This window comes from Lepus europaeus, chromosome 4, assembly GCF_033115175.1.
Source record: "Lepus europaeus isolate LE1 chromosome 4, mLepTim1.pri, whole genome shotgun sequence".
Lineage (NCBI taxonomy): Eukaryota > Metazoa > Chordata > Mammalia > Lagomorpha > Leporidae > Lepus > Lepus europaeus.
In genome coordinates, this window is record NC_084830.1 from 155,743,684 (window position 1) to 155,766,794 (window position 23,111).

Here is a 23,111-nt window from a genome sequence, read left to right on the forward strand (position 1 = left end):
TTTTTTAATAGATGGGTGTCTGCCATTCACGTAGAAACCTGGATTGAGTTCTTGTCTTTTTTTTTTTTTTTCTTTGACAGGCAGAGTTAGACAGTGAGAGAGTGAGAGAGTGAGAGAGAGAGAGAGAGAGAGATCTTCCTTTTCCGTTGGTTCACCCCATAAATGGCCGCTATGGCTAGCGCTGTGCCGATCCAAAGCCAGGAGCCAGGTACTTCCTCCTGGTCTCCCATGTGGGTGCAGGGCCCAAGGACTTGGGCCATCTTCCACTGCCTTCCCCGGGCCACAGCAGAGAGCTGGACTGGAAGAGGAGCAACCGGGACAGAATCCGGCGCCCCAACCGGGACTAGAATCCGGGGTGCCGGCGCTGCAGGTGGAGGATTAGCCTAGTGAGCTACGGCGCTGGCCGCCCCTGATTTTTAATAAAGTGTCAAGCACATCTTTGAGAAAGAACACTCTTTCCAGCAAACACTGCTGGATCAAGTACATATTCATGTGGGGAACAAGAAAAGTAAACCTGAACTTGTACTTTACAGCCCACAAAAAAGTAGCTTGGAACGAGCCATAGATTTACACATTAAGCCGTAACTGGAAAGTTTCCAGGAGAAAATCTTTTTATTGAGCTACAGAAAAACAATTTGTGATGCAAAATGACTAACCAGAAAGGAAAATGCAGTCATAAATTGGGTTTTTATCAAAATGATAAACTTTTGTTCTTCAGAGGATATCACCAAGAAAAATGATAGAGGTAAATCCACAAATTTGGAAAAAATATTCTTAAAACATGTCTTATTTAAGTCTTGTATCCATAACGCATAGAAAGCTCTTATACCTCAATACAAACATAAATAAACACTGGGCAAAAGATTCAAACAGATACTTCACAGATGTGGAACACATGGTAAAAATGTCTCAGACATTAAAGAAAGGCAAATTAAAATGGCAGTAAAATAGCACTTTCCACCCAAGGGTTAACCCTGCAAACACTGAAATGCCAGGGTTTGGCAAGGACCTGTAACAGCCGGAACTCTGAATGGGGCTGACACAGATGTAAACATGACACAACTACTTCTAACACTATGTAAGAGTTTCTCCTAAAGACTGTACTTGGTCCTACCCAAAAGGTGCAGCAGTTCTACCTCTATTCACCAGGAAGAAATGAAAACATAGCCACAGAATAACTTCTAGATGAATGCTCACAGCAGCTAAATATATAATAGCTCCAATCCAGGAAAATAAACAAAATGAAGCCAAAAAATGCCAAATGAACAAATAAACAAATCATAGTATGTTCATAGCATGAAATACCAATCAAGAAAAATCAAAGGACCACTGATTGAGCAATGGCCTGGATGAATCATTCAGACACAGTGCTGAGCAGAACAGATGTAAAAACGGTCTACTGCACACAGCCCATGTAGGCCAAGGTCTGCAGCAGGCCAACCATGATACATTCAGCACCACGGTTCCCTGGGGGCAAGGGGACAGTGGGCTTTAGGGGGCTTGGTGGAACCGTACGTGGACTCGGAATTCGGGGGGGACTATTCTGTTTCTTATTGGTGGTCCTGTTTACAAAGGCAGGCACATTTCTTAGAATCCATCAGACTGCACCTTCAAAGGCCATGCATCTCATTTTCTATAAGCTATATCTCAGTAACGACGATTTACTTAAAAACCTGCCTCCCTTAAACTAACAAAATTGGCACTGTAAGCGCAAAAAGTATCCATTTTCCCATGTTCATGGCAAAAGATTCTCTGCACATTGGGTGTGTCTATAGTCTCCGTTAACTTGGAAATTCATTCCAAGACCTGGGTACCAACTGGTAACTGCAGTTACCATCATCTAACACAAGCATGTTTCTCTGCCAGATGCTTACAAACATTTTGTCTCTGCAACAACACTGCAAGATAGGTTTCACTCTCTGTTTCTGGTGGAGAAACTTGAGTAGGAGAATTGTTAAGTGATTCATCCAAAACTGTACCATCAGAGGTTAACAGTTAGCCAAAGACAGTCCATCGGTTTGCCTTACCCATATTTTTTCTGTGACCTGTCACCTTCCCAGCTAACTTGTAAATCACACTTACCCCAAAGCCATCTACCCACAGGCACTCGGTGAACCCTCCTTGCTAGCCCAGACTTTAATTGGGCTGTCCCAAATCTCCTGGTCATCTCTAATGAGTCATTCAGCTTATTTTTTCCAGTAATCAAAGAAAGAAAAGAAAGCTCACCTTCTTTCTCCTCCATAGGCAAGACTTTGACACAGTGGTTTCTAACAGGACAGACCTGGCTTCATGGTGGAGTTCTGCCAACTTTTAACGGACCTTGCTGCTTAACCTTCCCAGGCGTCAGTTTGTTCTGTGTGAAATCAAAGTATTGAGAACCAGCACTCAGGGGGCTGTGAGAAAACATGAGCTCATGCATACAAGCTGTCTGCTTCATGCAGTGAACATGGGAAGTGACCAGAAAAAATGGCAATTATTAATGAAAAGGCAGGTATTGTCCTGCGAGGGTGCTGACATTGCTTGCTTTTGTTCCTATTGCTAATTTATATCCTTTCTCTACCAGGGATCCATTTAACAAATTTGAAAAGTCCCTGTGTATTCATCACAATTATTCAGGCACCAGAAATTCCTTTGCCACGCAGTATGTGGAGGCTATCACTCAATATTTTGTAATTGAGTATTTTATTTCATATTTCCATTTAGTCAGTGCATTTGGTACTTTCCCAAATGCTACTGAGCTTGTATTAACCATTTGCAAAAGTGTAAGTAAAGCACTGAGAACCAAGCTGAAAGACATGTCAGTGGCAGGGAAGCCTCTCTTGCTCTCCGAATAGCCTGCCATACCTTTAGGAGATAGGTTCCTACTTTTTTTCCCCTCTTTCTACCTTCTAGAAAAGATTACGGTAAGCCATGAAACAAAGTGTTGAAATGTAACAAAATAGGTAGAAGTCAGAGAAACCCATGCTCACTACAACCATAGCAATGCTGTAACTACCCGGGCCTGCTTTAAAAGACTCTTAGCTCTGTAGTTCTTCCCATGAAAAGTTGTCATCTTCACACTGCTACATAATCAAGAAGCTGATGATAAAATGAGTCTCACTCTAATCCTAACCGAAAGAGAAAGAGCCGTGATTCTCAAAGCTGAATGCCGTACAAATAGGAAACAGGTTTTCAAGTTCATAATCCCCTCAAAAGCTTCCTTCCTCTCTGGCTCACTCCAAGTACACATCAAACCCTCAAATGTCCTGAGGTCTATTTCACAGAAGAGACAGGAAGCAAAATCAAACTGCAGAGAACTGCCATTGGGTTGTCAGTCACGTCAGCTTGTTCCTTCCGATCCCAAGAGAAGGCAGTGCACCCTGGATGGAGTTCAGGCAGGGGGTGGCTGCCTCGTGCCAAGACCGCAGCCAGAGGCAGGAGATGCCCGATTCGAGCAGAAACACCCTCCGGAGCTACAGGGGAACTTCAAACAGTTCATGGTAAAATGCAATTAAAAGATATTCTTATTTTGTTCAAAAGTTTTTTGAAATGTCTGCATAGCCTTTCACAATAGGCATTTCCCCTGAATGTTTTGAAGACTCCTCATATATGAGGATTTCACTTTTATTTTTTTGCATCAAAATAAATCTATCTTTTAATTCCATTTTCCCATGAACGTTGGAAATACTCTCGTCTATTCCACCATCTGAGAGGATCACGCCCAGGTTACATGACGTTAACTTTCAGGGCACTGAATAGTGCAACTGAACCCAGAAAGAGGCAAGCAGCAGCAAGTAAGCCAGCATGTAGAGCGGGGAACAGACTTCATTCCAGCACTGGACAACAGAAATGACCCTAGTGCATCCCTCGGCAAGAACAACAGGTGCCTTTTTGGTCACTGGACTGTTGATCAGGTCCAATCAAACCACGTGAACTTCACTTGCAGGCGGTTTTGCCAACTGGCTGACCCTTTATTTTTGTGGTCAACATAACTAAATTATTTTCAACTCTGATTCACTGCATTTCAAAAGATCCATTCTCCCATCATAACATCACTTTTTCTTGTTTCCACTTTGCTACAGTCACCAACATTCTTACCTTAATCACAATTAAACATGGGTTGAAACACTGTCCCATTCTTGAAGCTAAATTCCACTCTTCTATTTCCAAGGTGGCCCAAGAAGATGCATACTCAAACCCAATATACTAAAATATTACTATTTCTGGAATTGTTCTAACCAGTGTGTTTACAGATTTTTTTTTGTCAGTTCCGTTCTGACACACAGGCAAGTGTGTACCAACTGTCTACTTGTTATATTTAGGAGAACACCTGGAAGTAGCACATGGCAGAAGCCAAAGTGGGCAGGGAGGAACAGAAGCACACTGTTAACTAAGGGTTATTCACTCCCCTGCTCCCCTCTACTCTGAGGAAAATGACTTCGGGTTCGTATGTTCACTCAAATTGTCTTCTGAGTCGCTTCTGAAAGTGTGCTCAACGTCTTCATTTCACTCTCACTTCTCTTGTGAGAGATGCTGTACTCCCTCTGTTCTCACTGCCCCACCTCTAACTTTCCGCTGTCCATGTGCTGTTTCCCCGCCATGTGTTCAGGCTACCAGATGGCACCTAAGCATCAATCTCTACCAAAGATCAGTGCAAACGTCCCGAGCCCACAGCCAAGGAATTGGTGCTCAAACCGAGGCTTCTATGACATCGCTGCTCTGGCTCGGGTCATTCAGAGGTCCTGCTTTGCACACTGGACTTGCTGTGTAACTCTGCTTCCCACTCGGATGAAATAGCCCTCACATATATATGCATCTAGCAACTGCTAGGAGCACAGTATTATGACATGTTCATTTTTTGGCCAAGATAGGAAACATATTGTAGTATAAAGATTTGCTATCCAAGGGCTAGAACCTCAAAAAAAAAAAAAAAAAGCATCATTCCATCTCTCTATACTACAAGGTTGCCACAAAAACAATGCATCATGGCCCAGAGAAGAATCAGCCTTGGGTCAGATCCAGGCTGAAGGCTGGAGCTGCTGTACCCACTGTTGTTGTTATGATTGCAGTACTGGGGAGGAACTGTGGTCTCTCCAGCTTTCTGAAGAACAGTTTTGCCATCGACCCAAGAGCACAATGTGTGACTGGATTGTCTCCCACAGGGCTTGCAAACACTTTCTGTTGTCCCCAATGTGGTAGCCACATGCTTGCTTTCCAGCTGCCTGGGTCTTGGCCAGAGAGAGTTCTGAGGAGATGGAAGAGAGAAAATCAAGTGAGCTTTTCATTAGGATGTGTGACAAAGGGTTATGTGTTTTCTCACTGAGTATGTGTGTTTAACAGAAAATGTGGCACATCATTACTGTTGTAGTGAGCTATTTATACTCTGATAAGACATTTGTAAGGCTGTTCAAACAAATTTGAAAAAACGATGACCAAGCTCATTCAGTTCTGTAATTTTAGTGCTCATGTGTGTAAATCATCATTAGGCATACTACCCCTTAGAGCATAAATGAGTTCAAGAAATGTCAGTAAAACAAATGTATACTGAACTTTATTTACATACAAAATGCCTCCAATGTCTTTTAAAGTCCAACTAAAGAAATTCTTTGATTAAAAATTAATAGCCATAATGAAACACAGGAGTGGACAGATTGAAAGTAGCTGGAATAGCTTGCCTATTCACAAGAAATCAGAAATTTTAACACTAGGAAAAATACTTTAGATTTGGGTCACTCCTTAAATCTCACGGATGACTCAGAACCAGAGAGAGTGAATCAGCTGTCCAAAGATACATTGCTTTTTTTTCTCCCTCCTAATGAAAGCACCAGGATCGAAAACAAGGGTGTTTTGACTTCCTACCCTCCCATTAGGCGCTGCTTTGGTCTGCCACTCAGAGAGCATGACCCCCACAGCCGAGGTATTCCCTCAGGAACCTGTGGTCACCTAATGGCAGCTTTGGGTTCCCTCTTGGGTCCTTGGGTGCATACAGAGGCTTTTTCAGATGAGAGATAATTACACTCTGCCCCTTCCTGCCGCTCCTGTAATCTGGCCTGTGCATCCCATGATATACACCTGTTTCTCCTTTTCCACTCCATCTTGCTTGGTGCCTTTGGAGAAACTGAGTAGTTATTTTAAGCCTAACAGGGTCTGCAAAATGACAGCTGAGGCTGTCTGAAGCCATCCTACAGAGACTTCCCCGCAGGGACGTGATGTTGATGGGATCTGCTCTTGGGTTGTTTTAAATCTTCACTATAGAAGCCACAGGTTTGCTAATCCACCGGCAAGCTTCCACTCGCTCTCTCTCGGCGATCAAGGATGTGTGGGGTCGCAGGCGAAGCAAATCTAACCGAAAAAGAGTGAAACCCCGCTCCCTGGACTTAGAATCGTGTGATGGAGCCTTGGAGGGAACCAGCCACAATGGCTCAAGGCTTCCGTCAGGGCTCCCAGGTGGTAGACAACAGAAACTAACTCCGCTCATGCATTGGAACAATGGAAGAAAATGCCGAAACCCAGGATGCCGGCCTAAATCAGTGTGTGCACTATAACCTGCCACAGCAGCAGCATCTTGGCCCTGGTGCCACTAGGTTCAGGTTCTCAGGGCCACTGCTGGGGGTGGAGGGGTGGGGTATGGTTCCCAGAGGAAAACACGAGTTCTTATAAGAAGAGGGAAATGGCTGAGAGTCGGCAGTCCAATCCACGGACGCCCCAAAACGTGGTCGCCAAGTACGCAGAGACCCAGCGTCACAGAGACAGGTGAATATGGGTGCACCTGTGTCCACAGCAGCTCCGTGAAGAGAGCGCTGAGCAGGCTGGTTCTCTCCAAGGCTTGGGTTCTCTCCAAGGCCGGTTTGGGGCGGTAGTTTTACATTGTGCCCTTCTGAACCAGTTTCTTTGAAACTGCGCCGGCCGGCCCCCTGGAGGGGTGTGAACGCCGCTGGCTGGAGCGCCAAGCGTCACTTCTCAGGGTAAAGTGACCCCCCTGCCACTCCTACTGGCTTCTCTGGGCTGCCATCAGAACTCCACACAACCCCTCCACGGGGCCTGGAGGACCAGTCTCTCTCCGGGGGACGCCTACACCCACTCCCAGGAAGCACCAGTGGTGACTCAAGTGTCCAGAATCCCACATCAAGCCTTATCAGGGCTCGGGGGGGTGCAGCCTGCGGCTCTCCCCTTCCGGAGCCTTCCTGGCAGACCCCCACGGAGAAAAGCCGGCGCTCACGCCAGCTCCAATCGCACCCCCGGCCCACATTTTTTGGCGGGGAGTCGGGGCTCTGCATAGCTTTGGCGCTGCCAGGCTTTGTTCCCTGTTAAAAAAAAAAAAATCTCGCTTTGGGTTATTAAAATAGTCGCCGTAGGAAACAGATTTGTCACCCGTTTCTCATGTTACCCACACTCGGAAAAACAGAATTCGATATCCAGGGGTGGATTGGAGGAGGGCGCCGCCCACCAGGGCGGGCGAGTGCGCGCGGGGCAGCCGGGCCGGACCCCGCTCCGGACGCGCGCGAGTTCCCGGCGGCCGCCCGCGCTCTCCCCGCCTCGCCAGGCCCGGTGACCTCATAGCATTTTTCTCCGTGCATACTTTGGCGGCGGCCCACCGCCTGGCTGCCGTCGCCTGTCTGAGCCTTTCAGAAATTCCTGCATGTTCGCCCCAGATAGAGCCGGGCGTCCCGGGCCGCGCGCGGCGCTCCGTGCTCGCCCCGAGCGCGCGCGCCCTGCAACGTGTCTGGGGGCGGGCGCGCGGGGCGGGCGGGGAGCTGTCCGCCGCGCACGTTTCCAATCGCATTACGTGAACAAATCGCCGAGGGCCGGCCGCGCCAGGACGGCTTGTGTAACTTTGCAAACGTGCCAGAAAGTTTAAAATCTCCCCTCCTTCCTCCGCTGCAGACGCTGCGCGCTCCCCGCCGCCTTCCAGAGGGACCGGTGGAGGCGAGAGCCACGCGCGCCACGTCCGGGCGGCCGCCTCGACTGCTCCAGGGGCCGAAGCGTCCCTTCGGCGCGGCTCGGTCGGGGACCCAGGGGCCTGCGCTGCGCCCGCCTCCCTGGTGGAAGAGCGCCCCTCCCGCACGTGATCTGAGCCCCGATTTTTTTTTTTTTTTTTTAAGTTTTATTTTCCGTTTTCTCCGAGCCGCGTCCTGGGGACGACCCCGTGCAGGGAGCGATGCTCTGCTCCTGGACGGTGCTCCTGCTTGGGCCGCTGCAGCTCTGCGCGCTCGTGCGCGGCGCCCCGCAGGCTGCGGGCCAGCAGCAGCCCCCGCGCGAACCGCCGGCCGCCCCGGGCGCCTGGCGCCAGAGGATCCAATGGGAGAACAACGGGCAGGTGTTCAGCCTGCTGAGCCTGGGCGCCCAGTACCAGCCTCAGCGCCGTCGCGACGCGGGCGCCGCCGCCCCGGGGGCCCAGCGCGCCGCCGGCCCGCAGCAGCGCACGCCGGTGCTGCTGCTGCGAGACAACCGCACGGCCGCCGCCAGCCGCCCCCGGCCCCCCGGCCGCCACTGGTTCCAAGCCGGCTACGCGTCGCCCGGGGCCCGCGACGCCGGCGCCTCGCGCGCTGGCAACCGGACGGCGCAGGGCGAGCCCCCGGCGCTCAGTAACCTGCGGCCGCCCAGCCACGTGGACCGCATGGTGGGCGACGACCCCTTCAACCCCTACAAGTACTCGGACGACAACCCCTATTACAACTACTACGACACGTACGAGAGGCCCCGGCCGGGGAGCAGGTACCGGCCCGGCTACGGCACCGGCTACTTCCAGTACGGTAAGCGCCCGCGCGCCCCGGCCCCGCGCCGTGCCCTCGACGTGGCTGCTGGGTGCGGCGGGCCCGGGGCCGCGCGGATGCGGTCCTCCGCGTCGCGCCTGGCCCCTGTGGCATCCTTTTCACCTCGCTTCCCAGCCCCGCGCGCGCGCCCCCTCGGCCGCGCCCTGCAGCCCCCGCGGGCGCACGGCGTGGAGTAAGGCACCTGCGAGCACCCGAGCCGCCCCGGGGGTCCGCCGGCCTGCCTTACCGCGGCGTTTCTGTCGCCTGCTGGCGTCTAGGTCTCCCGGACCTGGTGCCCGACCCCTACTACATCCAGGCGTCCACGTACGTGCAGAAGATGTCCATGTACAACCTGAGATGCGCCGCCGAGGAGAACTGCCTGGCCAGGTACGGGCTGGGCTGGGGTCTCGGCGGCCCTGCCCCCCACCCCGGGGTTCCACCCTGCTGCCGGGTCCCCACTGGGTCTGTTCCTGCAGACAGGACGCGACCTCTTGGGCAGATGCTGGCCTCCTGCACGGAGCGTTAAAGCTTTGATTTCTTTGCGTCCTGCCTTTCCAACCCGCAGCAAAAACGCGTATCTGGGAGACTGGAAGCCCCCACGTTACTTGTGTTTTCTCTCCGAGATCCTGAAACCCGGGAGCCGACTGTTTCCGATAACCTAGTGTAAAACGACTCTGTGCTAATGCAGGAAACAGGACGGTAAACCAAGAGCTTGGGAATCCGCTCCTGAGAGAGTGGGGGCGATTCTGCCACTGTGGCATCTCCTCATTGGGAAGGGCTGACTTTCCCTCTTTTGTCTGAGGCCACGGTTAACTTGGTTGTTTTGCTGTTCCTGCAGCCAAAAGGAGACCGTGAAGCAAGAGCTTTGTTTTCCCATCAGTTCTAAAATAAAACAGCCTTTTCTGGATGGGGCTTCGCGGCGTGTGTGGCTGGCAAGCCAGCAGAGGGAGCAATGCACGTTTCCGTGGTGCCGTGCAAAAATGCAGTGAAAAAAAAGGTCGTTGAGAGAACTGAGCAGATGCACACGAAAGACAGCAGTGGGAAGACCGTGGCCTGTGTGCATTTCCTCCACGTTGGCCCTTTGTGGTCTCGGGCTAAAGCCAGGGAAGAAGTTCAAGTTCATGTCCATTGCTGGGTCTTGCATCACTCACATCACTGAGCTCCTTAGGGTGTCACTTCAGTGCAGTTCCCTGGTTAAAAGTTACCACATTTAGTGATCCGAACTTGAACATTTTTTTTTTTTAAATTATTTCCCCGTTTTAGATCTCCGTTAACAATTTAAAAGAAATGTGTGGTTGCAGTTCAAATCGTTAGTTAGGTCTGGGTTTGGGTTTTCGTCTGGGAGACTTCGCACTTCCGTGTCCCTTCTTCATGTTGGTAACCGATTTTACGTATACAGTTCACGTCGCACGTAGAGACTTTTAGTGCTCTTTTTGTTATGTTTTCACTTTTTTTAAGTTCTGCCTGGATTTCTATCTTGTGTTTCATTCACTCACTCTCAAGTCGGCCTCTCAGAGCCCATGGGCGAGGCTTGTTGGGGCAGGGAGGCCGTCACAATGGGCAGTGGGCTTTGTTTGTGATTCTGTGTCTGTAGCTCATAGGCTGTGACCCTGACCCCATATCTTCTTTCAAAATTGCAGTTCAGCATACAGGGCAGATGTCCGAGACTATGACCACAGGGTGCTGCTCAGGTTCCCCCAACGAGTGAAAAACCAGGGCACGTCAGATTTCCTACCAAGCCGACCGAGATACTCCTGGGAGTGGCACAGCTGTCACCAGTAAGTGCACGGCCTCCTGGGTCCTCTGGGGTTGCTTTTCCCTTTTTCAGGTGATTCTTGATGGGACAGACACAAGTCTTCTGTCTCACCCAGAGGGAGGACACTGCTGTCATGTAGAATTTTGTTCTCTTTTAAATTTGACACAGCCAGAGGAGTTAATCCACCAGCTAGCACAGTCTTTTTTTCTGTAGAACTAGAAAGCCCAAGCCCAGCCTCTCCACACTGGATAGGAGATGGCAGGTCCCTGCAGAACAGTTTACTCTCAGATACACAGGAGTGCTTCCTTAAAACTGTCTACAGCAAAAATCACCCGCAGTTAGCACTAGAGAACATTTTTTTTTTTAAATGAGTTATTTGGGGCCAGCACTGTGACACTGTAAGTTAAGCCGCTTTTGGCTTATGGGCACTGGTTCAAATCCTCACTGCTCCACTTCTGATCCAGCTCCCTGTTAGGGTGCCTGGGAAAGCAGCAGAGGATGGCCAAAGTGCTTGGGCCTTTGCATCCATGTGGAAGACCCAGAAGAAGCTCCTGGCTTTGGATCAGCATACTAGCGGATTGGAAAACCTCTCTCTCTTCATCTCTCCCTTTCTCTGTGTATAACTCTGCTTGTCAAATAAATAAATATGTAAAATATGTAAAAATATTAATTTATTTGACAGGCAGAGTTAGGGGGAGAGAGAGAGAGAGAGAACAGGAAGAGAGATATCTTCCATCTTCTAGGTCATATGCCAAATGGCTTTAACAGCTAGGACTGGGCCAGGCCAAAGCCAGGAACCTGGAACTCCATCTGGAACTCCCATGTGGGTGCAGGAACCCAGGCATTTGCGCCATCTTCCACTGCTTTACCAGGTGCATCAGCAGGGAGGTGGATCGCAAGTGGAGCATCTGGGACTTGAACCGGTGCTCGTGTGGGATGCCGGCACTGCAGGTGATGGCTTAACCTGCTGCACCACAATGCCTGCCTCTTAGATGGCATTTAATAAACACCACATTTTGCAATCAAAAAGATGCAGAGACTGTTTTCAAAGATGTAGGTGATGTACTCTGTGTGATCCAAGAAGGAGCCTTCTCTTTTTAGAAAGTCTGTGTCCAACCCAGGTGGTTCCTGTTCTGTCCTCAGTTTAAAGCTTTTCACAAGCGGTCATGCAGTCATTGGCCTTGGAAATCCTGATGTGTGGCCTTCAGCTTCCTTTCTGAAATGCAAGCCATTCCTCGTCGTTTTTGCGCCGGGTGTGAGAAGATGAACAGCTCAGCACCTTCTACTTGATGAAACGAGCCAAGTAGCCCGGAGCCACCTAATTTGCGATCGCATAAGGATATTTTATTTCTGACTATGCTCATGCGATGTTAATAGCAGTGGTGCAGGAAACGTGCCATTATTTCTCCTTTGCTTTTCAGTAAAGACTTTAACTATCCAAGGGCTGTGTTTTATAAAATCTCAGCGACGGTCATGTGCTTCTTTGGTGGAGTGGAACATCAGTGGTGCAGCCAAGGCAGACCTTGTACAGGACATGCGCCAAGCTTTTCTGAAGCCCAGATAATTTATTGTCTATTCTGTTAGCATTCAGAGCTTAAACAGGGAGTAATGGAAAAGCAAGATACTCATGCTAACAAGTCTTTTCCCTGAGTAGCTAAGAAAGCTCACAGTTCTGATAGATATTTGCCCTTACGAGAAAAGTCCAGTGCAACTCTCTAGAAGAGAAACTTCATCTCAGTTTTAATAAGAAACTTGGCCGGCGCCGCGGCTCACTAGGCTAATCCTCTGCCTTGTGGCGCCGGCACACCGGGTTCTAGTCCCGGTTGGGGCACCGATCCTGTCCCGGTTGCCCCTCTTCCAGGCCAGCTCTCTGCTATGGCCAGGAAGTGCAGTGGAGGATGGCCCAAGTCCTTGGGCCCTGCACCCCATGGGAGACCAGGAGAAGCACCTGGCTCCTGCCATCGGATCAGCGCGGTGTGCCAGCCGCAGTGCGCCTACCGCGGTGGCCATTGGAGGGTGAACCAACGGCAAAAGGAAAACCTTCCTCTCTGTCTCTCTCTCTCTGTCCACTCTGCCTGTCAAAAATAAATAAAAAAAAAAAAAGAAAGAAACTTGGGAGGCAGCAGGGAAGTCCAATCCTTTGCTCACTGTGCTAGCTCTGTGTGTCACTGACCCCGTCTCTTTGCTGTGTGGGACATTAGGCATTACCACAGCATGGATGAGTTCAGCCACTACGACCTGCTGGATGCCAACACCCAGAGGAGGGTGGCTGAAGGTCACAAAGCCAGCTTCTGTCTGGAGGACACCTCCTGTGACTATGGCTACCACCGGCGATTTGCATGTACTGCCCACACGCAGGTAGGTGGGCCTCAGAGAGGGAAGCCAGTGCCTGCGTTCTCTCCTCTCACCTCTCTTTTATCCGTTGTTTCATCTTCCACGCTGCAAGCTGGACAGTCATTGGCAAAAGGGAAGCCGCGGGCTGGGGACCCAGCTTACTTCTGAAGTGTTTCCAGCTGTGCATGGAACCCCTGTTGATCACAGATCAGTGTGGACTTTTGTTACGTTCCACGACGCACAGCGGAAGCTTGCCCTAAAAATGGCTGAGGTTTGTAACATCTGCACTCAATCCATACTGAAATAGCTTGGGAAGTCACTGTAGCAGGCACACCCCTGTGTGTGCACCTGCAAAACCTTCCTCTCTCCCTCTATTATGTTAAACATGCGGTAGTGCTTGAGGTTAACAAGAGGAAATTTGTAAGGTTCCTAAAAGTGCTTTAAAGAATTGTCTCTTTCAATAATGCAAATAAGAAGGATACAGTTTCTTCCTGCACGCATATATTTAAACTACAGTATAATTGATGGCAGATGTTCTTTGGATGGCTATTTTAAAATACCGCTGAACTAAGCAGTTTCTGTGTCTTATAATTGGAAAATGTGTGTCCGTTAAGAGCCGTGTCAATATTTCCATATGCAACCCTAATTTTTTGAAGGACGTTATAATTTTACTGCAGCCCAAGTCTTGGCGAGAGGGAGTGAATGTATATGAGCCAGGGTACAGAGGGATCTGCAGCTGTCGTCTTGGGAAGCAGTTTCCAGGCCTGTGGCAAGAAGCTTCTGGGTGACCTATATATTGCCATCACTTCTTTCCCTAAGCTCGGAGCAGCACAGTGATGGGGTGGTGTGAAATTCTCCAGCTCTGGAGCTGTACTTGTTCTGTAAGCAACAGGAGATGTCCCTGACCACGCCGTATGCATTTGTGTGTAATTTCTTTTTCCTTCAGTGGTCTCTGGGTCCCCGACCACGTGTGCAGGGACCTGGAGTTTATTTTCCCCACTGAGAAAAGCAGGCACTGTGGACAGCTCTCTCTGCAGAGAGCAGCCTCTGGGACTTAGGTATGCGCAGCACATGAAGTTGTCCTGCTCCTTCATTTTCTATGGTACCTTTCTCATCAGTGAGCCTCCATGTAAACCCTGTTGGACCTCTGTTCTCCAGGTTTTGCATTGGTAAGTGACTTGTGCTCCACCCACCCCCACCGGACCCTGTCTCTTGAACATGGACTCAAAGGAAAAATGCTGTCAGCGTCAGCTTAGATTAGTTTTACTATAATGCTGCTTAAATTTGTCTTCAAGTGTAAAGCAAAGTCTCATTTCTTTAAACTTTTATCTAACTCCTGTGTTCTTAGCCAACAAACTACTAAGTGTATACAAAACCAAACACAGTCACATCAGCCATGTTAATATAATAAAAAGTTGTGTTTAGCTATAACTTCATAGCTGATTTAGAGAGCCATGGTTAAGGTTCTGCATGTAATCTGGCTTCATATTTTTGACTTGGCCACATGAAATTCCCATTTGCTTATTGGCCCCGGATCTCTTGCTTTCTGGTTTGCTGGTTCCGGTTATCAAAGCTTAGAGTTAATTCTGCCTGCCAGGGGCTCCTAGAGTGCTGGTTTCAACATTCTTTCAAGCTCTCTAGTTTGAAGATAGCATTATTTACACCTGTCTAAAAGCCTTATGCCAGCTCATCAGTCTTACAACGTCATGAGTGAACAGTGGGAGTAGCAGTAGAAATAGTTTAAGTAATGGACACACGGACCCAGGGAGGAATAGCGGCACTGACAGTGGGATGTGTTTCTCACGGCTGTGGCACGCGCACTTGTGAGTCTGACCTGTCGGGGACAGCACAGGGCTTCCCCAACTCATCTCCCATCAGGATATAGCCAGGCCCACATTGGCACAGCAGGCAGAGATGCATTTGCTATCTCTGCTGACCAAGCTGGGCTTCAGCACCACAGTGTCCCTCAGTGTGACAAGCTTGCTCAGTGATGGCGTGATAACAGTACAGAGAGGTGCAGCGCGTGTAGTCCACCAAGAGTACAGTGGGTGGACCCTAACTGCCTACACGTGAAGCCAGCTCAGCCACTTGTTAGCTGTGTATCCTTTGGTGAGTTATTTGACCCTAGTGTGCCTCAGTTTGCTTATCTATAAAACAGAGCCAAGGCCTCCTGTACTATTACGAATTGGATTTGTGTATTTAACATGTACAGAATTCTTCCTGGCTTAGTCACTGTTAGCTATTCAGTGATGCAACGAGTGCTTGGCATCAGGCAGCTCTGGTTAGATAGGTCCCTAGCACGATTGGAATGCGGGGCAGAAATGGATAAGAGTCCTGCACGAGATCACTGGCGTTAGAGTAACAGCAACCAAGTTTTCAAGAGGGGCGGGGGGACGATTCTCTGGCAGGGGGACCTTGGTGCCAAGTTAATTATTCAGTGGCTTTTATTCCTGAACTGGCAATGTTCCAGAAGGTTCGCAGAGGCCCCCTTGGTCCCAGAAGGATGTGTTTATCTCTGGTGACTTCCGGCGCCTTTGGGATTCAGGGGTGCCACTGCCTACATGAGTGAGTCCTGTATCTCTTTTAGCTGGAGGTGAGGCGGATGAAAAGTAAGTATCGTTTTAGGTGAAACCCTTGTACGTAGGACTAAATTAAAATGCGATTTGTGGACGTGAACACATCCTCCATCGTTGTTGGACCACATGACGTCATTGAACGTTCTTATCCTGCTTGTTCAGGGGCTGAGTCCCGGCTGCTACGACACCTACGCTGCAGACATTGACTGCCAGTGGATCGACATCACAGACGTCCAGCCCGGCAACTACATTCTGAAGGTAGGACCTTTACCAACAGGACGCAGGTTTCCATGGCAAACCTACAGATGCAGCTTCGCGTGTTAAATATCACAGACTTGGAAGTATTTATGCCTCCCCTAGAACTATTTGCAAACACTCCAGAATTGTGAGAAACATTTCCTGTTTTCCAGAACTTCAAGGGAGAACCAACAGAAGTCTCCTTCTGTGTTCTGTGTTAAACTCCTTCTCCAGAGTTAAACCTCACACTCACATTCCTCTCCCTGTTGGATTCAGTGGGGTCGCTTGTTAATCATTCCCCCGTGGAAGCCCTGGGGAATAGACGGAAACTGGCCGGTCTTTCATGCCACTGCTGCTTCTGTCGTGCAGGTTAGCGTCAACCCCAGCTACCTGGTGCCTGAGTCGGACTACACCAACAACGTCGTGCGCTGCGACATTCGCTACACGGGCCATCACGCGTATGCCTCGGGCTGCACAATTTCACCGTAAGTCTTGTTGGCTCAGCATGGAAATTTTAGCATGAAGATGCTTTAATGAAAGCCATTAAACCTAGACAGGTTCCCCAGCTTGCCCCTCTGTCCCACCCCATCTCCTGATGCTCCGTGGTTCCTGCCCAAGTTACACCTTCCCAGTAGGGAGAATGTGGGTAGAGTGAGACAGACAACTCCACAGCTCTGCTTGGACACTGAGAGGCACCAGTGCCCCTGGCTCAGCAGGGCTGAGGAGCAGAGCTAGCCTCGGCACGCACAGTCACCAAAGATTTCTCTTTCATCCCAAACCCCCAACAGTGATTTGCCGCACGTGAACCTGCAGAGTGTGGACTTTGCCAGGTGCACCTGAGCTGCCTTGTGCAGGTTTTGCTCTCCAGCTGGGCTCCACACCAGCCCGTGCCCTGGGGCTCAGGGTCACACGCCCTCAGAAGGGTACCTTTCCTAACCCAACCAAAGCACAGAGCCTGGGCTTCCAAGTGTGACCGCAGCACTGTCCACGGGGAAGCCTCTGCCAGCCAAGGGCTAGTCCCGAGAAAATGCAGTGAGATGTTCTCTTGTGGAAATGCACATGACACAGAAAGCCTGGCTCCTTTTATGGACCACGTTATGTGGAGCTGGCCATGGCACACTAGAAATCCCCGGAACATTGGTGCAGTTTTAGGTCAAATAAATGGATTTGTTGTTTTTGGTTAATTCTCACAATTCCTTCACGGGTTCACTCATTCTCCATTTGTCTGCTCATTCCTGCTCTCAGTTTTGTACTACTTGTTTTTTGAGGTCGTGAGTTTTTTTTTTTTTGTTTTTTTTTAAGATTTTAGTTATTTGAGAGCTAGAGCTACAGAGAGAGAGGGGGAGAGACAGAGGCAAAGTTCTTCCATCCTTGGGTTCACTTCCCAAATGGCCGCAAGGGTCACAGCTGGGTTGATCCGAAGCCAGGAGCCAGGAACTTCTTCTGGGTCTCCCATCTGGTGCAGGGGCCCACGCACTCAGGCCATCTTCCACTGCTTTCCCAGGCCATAAGCAGAGAGCTGGATTGAAAGAGGAACAGCCAGAACACTAACCTATGCCCATAATGGATGCCGGTGCCACAGGTGGAGGTGTAACCTACAATGCCATAGCACTGGCCCCTTCAATATTAGCAATACTGAGAGTGATGCAGAGATAACTGTGACTCCTGTACTGCTGGCTCATAGCCTCACTACAGTAATTCCAGTACCTCCCACATCTCCTTTGTGTCATGTTGGTTTCCTGCTCCACTCCCTGGGGGCTGAGACCTGGCCAGGTACCAGTGTGGCTCCTTGGAGAGCTCACTCTGCACTTAGTTATTAGGGAAACTACCCTCTGTCTCCAGTGGTTTGGAATGGAAAAGATACACACACACGCACACGCACACACATGCACGCACACACACAGGCATAACTGACACTAAAGTACAATGGGACCAGATGGACCTCTGCTGTACTGGGCTAAGTGACACCCAGCCGTGATGCCAGCCTCCCACAGGGAACAGGTCCAGAGAGGTGACTGTATGTCGTTCTGCCTTTCAAATGAATAAATCCTTTTTAAAAATATTTATTTACTTGAGAGGCAGAGTTACAGACAGAGGGAGAGACAGGGAGAAAGGTCTTCCATCCTCTGGCTCACTCCTCAAATGGTTGCAAGGGCCAGAGCTGGGCCAGTTCAAAGCCAAGAGCCAGGATCTTCTTCTAGCTTTCCCGCAGGGGAGCATGGGCCCACGCACTTGGGCCATCGTCCGCTGCTTTCCCAGTTGCATTAGCAGGGAGCTGGATTAGAAGTGGAGCATCTGGGACTTGAACCAGAGCCCATATGGAATGCTTGCACAGCAGGTGGAGACTTAGTCTACTGCCCCAGTCCCCACAGTCTGCCTTCTTGTCATCAGGAGAATCCAGTGAATTGGATATTGCCAGTACTTTGAAAAAATAACTTATGTTGTTATCCAGCATTATGATGATTCTACAAGGGGGATTCCTTCTGGGAGCACACACACAGAGCTGATATTTTTAACCACACTTAAGCTGCAAGAGTGGGTGAGGTACAGTGTTAACAAGAACAGTAATTATATGAAAACAGGAAGTGACATCACCCACACTTAGATTCACAAGATAATAAAATCAGACTCCTGTGAATGCAAAGTCAACGGAATCGCACAGGACCCTTGACTATAGAGGAGACACCAACACTTGTCTCTTATTTTGACTTCCCTGGGGGCTTCCTCCCTGGGGATCAGAGCTCGGGAGGAGGAGAGGTTTCTCCAGGCTGAGACTTGAGGGTGACTTCAGGACGGAGTCTGAACTGGGCCTTGAAGGCCGAGGACTGCGCTTGGGGGGAATAAAGCAAGGCATGCTGGGAGGGGCAGGCTCCCGGCAGGAGGAGCTGGCAGCCGCGTGTTTGGAGAAGCTCAGCGCAGCCTAAGTTTTGTAGTTCCACGGAGCGCAGAGTTGGGCAAAACACAGTGAAGAAATAAGCTGGGACCACATGACCACACACAGGCCAGCGCGAGCTCCGCCTGCATCAGCCAGTGTGGAGGCAGCGACGTGTCTGATCCCGGCGCTAATAATATTCATTTTTGCAACACCCGTCTGTCACTCTCAGTTCACTGGTTGTTTTCCGTGCTGGTCAGGTATCTGATGGCTTTCTGTGGGCATGGTTAAAACCACACAGGCAGTAGGTGTATTCCTGTAGCCTTTCTCCTTGTTTCCCCATGACAGCCAGTCCCCACGTGGACCAGGAGAATAGAGATGCCTTCCAGTTCTCAGATGCTACGATGAGATTCTCTCCCCTCCCAGAATTTACTGTTGGGAAGCTGATGGTTTATGATGTGGACTTAAGTGCACTCTCCCTTCTGTAGACGGGACCACAGTTTAAATCCAACAGCATTTGACAGACTGGCTCAGCTCCAGATTCTGCCTACGCGGGCATCATTGTTCACCCAAAGCCATGCCGAACAAGGACCGCTGAGAAGCAGCGTGGGGAGCTTGGCAGGGCGCCCTCGGACGTGGCACCCTTTTCCAGGAAATGAGCTCAGCAGGTCCGGGCTGCTGGTCCCAGAAGCCCTGCTTTCCTCTCGATTGTTTCACAGGTCGTTTCTGTGAAAACATCAAGAGCGTGGGCATCAGAATTGTGCTCTGCTAACATAGCGGCTTTCTTCAAATAATTATAAAAATAATCCATCCGTGGATGATCTCGCTAGGTGACCGTTCTTAGTGGGAGGCAGGTGGCTAGGTGAAGTTGTAAAAGGGGTGACTTTAAGTGTGGCTAGGGTACACATTCATAATATCCAGTTAACCATCTGTCTCATTTCATTTCCCTAATCCAGGTACTAGAAAGCCAGCCCCAACTCCCAACGGATAAATCAGTGCCTGGTGTTCTGAAGTGGGGAAAACGTAGATAAGCTTCAGTGGGATGATGTATTTTGAAAAAGGACAGAGATCAACAAGGGAATTTTTGTTGGGCCCGCTTGACAACAAAGCACATAACTGGATTTTGAACATTTACATCAACATTATTTGGGAAGCTTCTAATATTATTCACAGTACGTCATGAAATAACACAGCGTTTCAATTCTGTAGTTGCATACTTGGCTTTCTCAAAGAACCCCACATTTCTTACGCTTCTTTTGTAATTATTAATAGTCACGGATGAGCCAAAATTACTTTGAACTGAAAAATGTTCTGAAGTGCTGGGACTTCCGCGGATCAGCCTGTTAACCGGCTGATGTATGTCCTAGCCTAGGTTAACTGAGAAATGATGCTCCTACCGCATACGCCGATGCATTTGGTGCTGAGGAAGGAACACATTCCCATCGGTGTCAAGAAATGTACTATATAGCAGAGAAATGGCAGTGTATGTATTCAGATAGCTACAGCCCTCTATCAAAGTTACGTTTACATTTTAAAATCCATAGATAGTGTAATTGCTGTCGAGTGCACGACCTCATCCTGACGTGGAGTGAACCAAGTAACGGGCCGCCCGGCTCCTGTCAGGCGTTAAGTGATGCTGCCTCCACTCTGTTTTCCCATGGGCAGAGGTACTTTGGGTGGCGTCCTTACAGTTACCCTCCTGGGGCCGATGACACACGGAGAGCTGTGTAACTGGGAAGTCATTGTGATGACGGATGTGATGAATCGAGAGATGCTGTGCCTCTCAGCATATCAGAGTCTTCACCGAACGAATCTCCTTGCTCACAGAAAAACCATGCAGACAAGCCCCCCACACCACAGCTGTCTCTCAAATACTTAAAAAATAATAATGGAAAACATCTGGGCATTTTCAAGGTTTTTTTTTTTTAATGTTCAGCTTTTAAAAAGAGAACTGCTAAAAATGATTAAATTATTCAGACTCGATGACAGTGTGTGTGCTGTGCTCTTAAGACGTCAAACCACGTTGTCCAGCAACCAGTCGCACCCGTTTGTGTGTGTCTGGAAGATAGTCTGAATTAACAAAGCACGTGGCATTACCTACTAGGGATGATAAGCGAGGGGGAAGAATACTTTCTGTAACACCAAGGACTGTGCTGCATAAGGAGACAGTTGTGATTTTGTTTTAAACTGTGAAGCCACGAAAGAATCTGGAGATTTTTCTCTTTTGCCTAAATTCAAAAGATGTGTAAAGAATTCTAATCAGACTTTTAAGTGAATGGTGCTGAAGCAAACGTTTTTCCTACGTTAACAGGTCTTAAAGTCTCAAGGTATTTCCAGTGCCAGAACAGGGTAGGCAGAATTCTCAGAGAGACTTGGTATCCCGTCTTATTTGTTGCAAGAGTGGTCGAGTCGACACCAGTGATGAGCAGTGATGTACCCTCACTGGGTGCATCCGTGGTGAGAGCAGCCAGAGACGGAGAGTCGTGGGGGCAGTCAGCGGGACACCTGGTCCTCCTGGCCAGGGCACATGTTTCCAGCAGAGAATACAGAGGGCTAGTCTCTGAGCTGTGGAATGGCTTCTTTGATGTACCTCTTCGGCTTACATTGCTTCTTAGTTTTAAGATTGTAGAGTGCTCCTTTCAAATGATAATCTTTTCTAATAGAGGTATTTTATGTTATTTGCTTTAAAAAAAAAAAAAAGCAACCAAAAACTACTGTCAGTATTAATACTGAGCCAGACTGGTGTCTGCAGATATCACATCCATCTTTTCATTAAGATTCTTACCCTGTATTGAAATCTAGCCAACATCATGGCCTTTGGCTCCATAGCAGAAGACACATTTATCACCATTCTTTATACCTCTTATCTGTCCATCCATCATCATTTGAGGGTCTAATATATGCCAGACACACACCTGCTAGGCATTGAGACGTAGAAAAGACATGCTAACTTCTGTCACTTTTCTTTAAATGTCATTATGATCCATAAAATTCATAGGATTTTTACAAAAAGCACATGTCTTTAACATTTTAGTTATTTTTCATAACCATTCATTTAAAAATAAACATTATCATATGCATCTATGTATTTGTAATAATTAAAAATGTGTTCGAAGGCCCCAAAGTATCTGCCCTTTAAATACAACGTGTACTGTTCCGTTGATTTTGAAAAAGGAGTTTTTCCAATTAGGAAATGAAAGTTTCTTGCGGATAAGCAAGAATAACCTAAGTGAACATTCCTCTTCCTGCCATCAGCCCAAACGTTCCCAGTAATTGGACATGTTGACTTCACATGTAACATTTTGGGGCTTCAAGGAGTCTTCCCTCCGAATAACTGCCAAAATGCAGATAACGCACGAGGGGGCTGATTAATACAGAGCCTAATTCAGCCTAAACAAATTCTAAATGAAACTATTGAACACAAAAAGTAAAACTGATATATGAAATCTAAAAAGAGAGAAGAGACTGGCTTTTGTACTCAAAGACTGTGGACACAGACAAATAGGAAAACAATTCTGAGTCTCCCATATAGCCTGTTACCCAAACCTAAAGAGATCTTGACCTCCGAAGGCTAGGATTCAGCCTCCCAGCAATATGGTGACATAGTGAATACACAACTTGCCTATATCCAGAAAAATCTTTATATTTTTATATAATAATTTTATTTACAATTTCTATTCAGTAGGCATTATTTCTAATAACAAAACTTTTTTTTTTTTTTTTGCTCTTGGAAATCTTATAGGATAATCACACTTAGAAACATTCCTAAATTTCAGAGTCTAGAAGAAATGCAGTTTGATAAAATTTCCCTGATACTCAGTGCTCATCTTTGGCAGATTGCACTAAAATATTAAATTTCTGATCTGGCTGGGAGATACTATGTTTTAAAAGTAACTTGTTTTCATATTGATAGTATAGTAACTGGTGACCAAAGGATACCCCTTTTCTATTTCATGTCTTGAACTCATATTCACAATCAGTATGTTAAGTCAGATTTAAGTTTCATACCTGCTATTCCATGTCCTGGGCCACTTTTGTACACAAAGTATTTCATTTATCCTTCAATCTAAAATGGTGCTGAATTATTTCAACTTGAATGTAAAATGCATTAAGTCTTAGCTCATGGGAATATAAACATTTAATTAATATATAATTGCTTGCTTAAGTGACATGTCATTTGGTATTATGTTTTTAATGAGGTTTTTTTTCTCCCAAATTATTTCAGGAATCCTATTTGTAGAACATTTGTAACTTTGAAGAGCTTTTATTTTAAATGCCCAGACACTGGCTTTATATTCATCCTTGCATTCTCATATTCTTTTATTATATGCCTATATTATGATTGCAAGATTATATAAAAATGCCTTGAATAAATGATTTCAAGTATCTATCATGGTCCTTTGTTCTTACATACAAATACATTATCTGATTTCATTTTAGGTTATTACGTTCAAGCCACGTAGATGGTTGGTGGTTTTGCTTCATTGCCATTTGTATTAACAAATTGTGTGATAGGATCACCTGACAGATAGAGTGAAGTAGATGCTGTCATACATGAATTTTTTTTTTTTTTTATTTAACAGGTAGAGTTATAGACAGTCAGA

General features: G+C 47.9%; 2 protein-coding genes across 5 annotated transcripts in view; one reads left to right on the forward strand and one right to left on the reverse strand.

Annotated features, from left to right (window-relative positions):
* Positions 1–9,329, reverse strand: part of ZNF474 (zinc finger protein 474) — a 118,027-nt gene extending 108,698 nt beyond the window's left edge. For 2 of the 3 annotated variants that reach the window (XM_062189264.1, XM_062189266.1), the window contains exons 1-2: positions 8,980–9,329; positions 2,227–2,353 (exon numbers count right to left, since the gene is read on the reverse strand). The gene's annotated coding sequence lies outside the window, so the exon portion shown is untranslated. The remainder of the gene's footprint in view (positions 1–2,226; positions 2,354–8,979) is intronic. The other variant, XM_062189265.1, reaches the window with a different exon arrangement.
* LOX (lysyl oxidase) lies at positions 7,802–21,587 on the forward strand. 2 transcript variants are annotated; one of them, XM_062189267.1, is made up of 7 exons: positions 7,915–8,732; positions 9,011–9,119; positions 10,373–10,510; positions 12,690–12,846; positions 15,561–15,656; positions 16,005–16,120; positions 19,464–21,587. In XM_062189267.1, exons 1-7 carry the CDS (start codon positions 8,138–8,140, stop codon positions 19,468–19,470), a joined length of 1,218 nt encoding a protein of 405 aa, XP_062045251.1. In that variant the 5' UTR covers positions 7,915–8,137; the 3' UTR covers positions 19,471–21,587. The 2 variants fall into 2 exon arrangements, with proteins under 2 accessions (XP_062045252.1, XP_062045251.1); XM_062189268.1 differs by lacking the exon at positions 19,464–21,587 and having other exon boundaries at positions 7,802–8,732; positions 16,005–16,124.
* Positions 21,588–23,111: the final 1,524 nt, after the last annotated feature.

Bases quoted from the DNA above. Each gene is read 5' to 3' on its own strand.
- LOX (XM_062189267.1), top strand. From the start codon at position 8,138: ATGCTCTGCTCCTGGACGGTGCTCCTGCTTGGGCCGCTGCAGCTCTGC. The intron at 8,733-9,010 runs GTAAGCGCCCGC...GCTGGCGTCTAG, and splicing joins CACCGGCTACTTCCAGTACG to GTCTCCCGGACCTGGTGCCC. The intron at 12,847-15,560 runs GTAGGTGGGCCT...CTGCTTGTTCAG, and splicing joins CATGTACTGCCCACACGCAG to GGGCTGAGTCCCGGCTGCTA.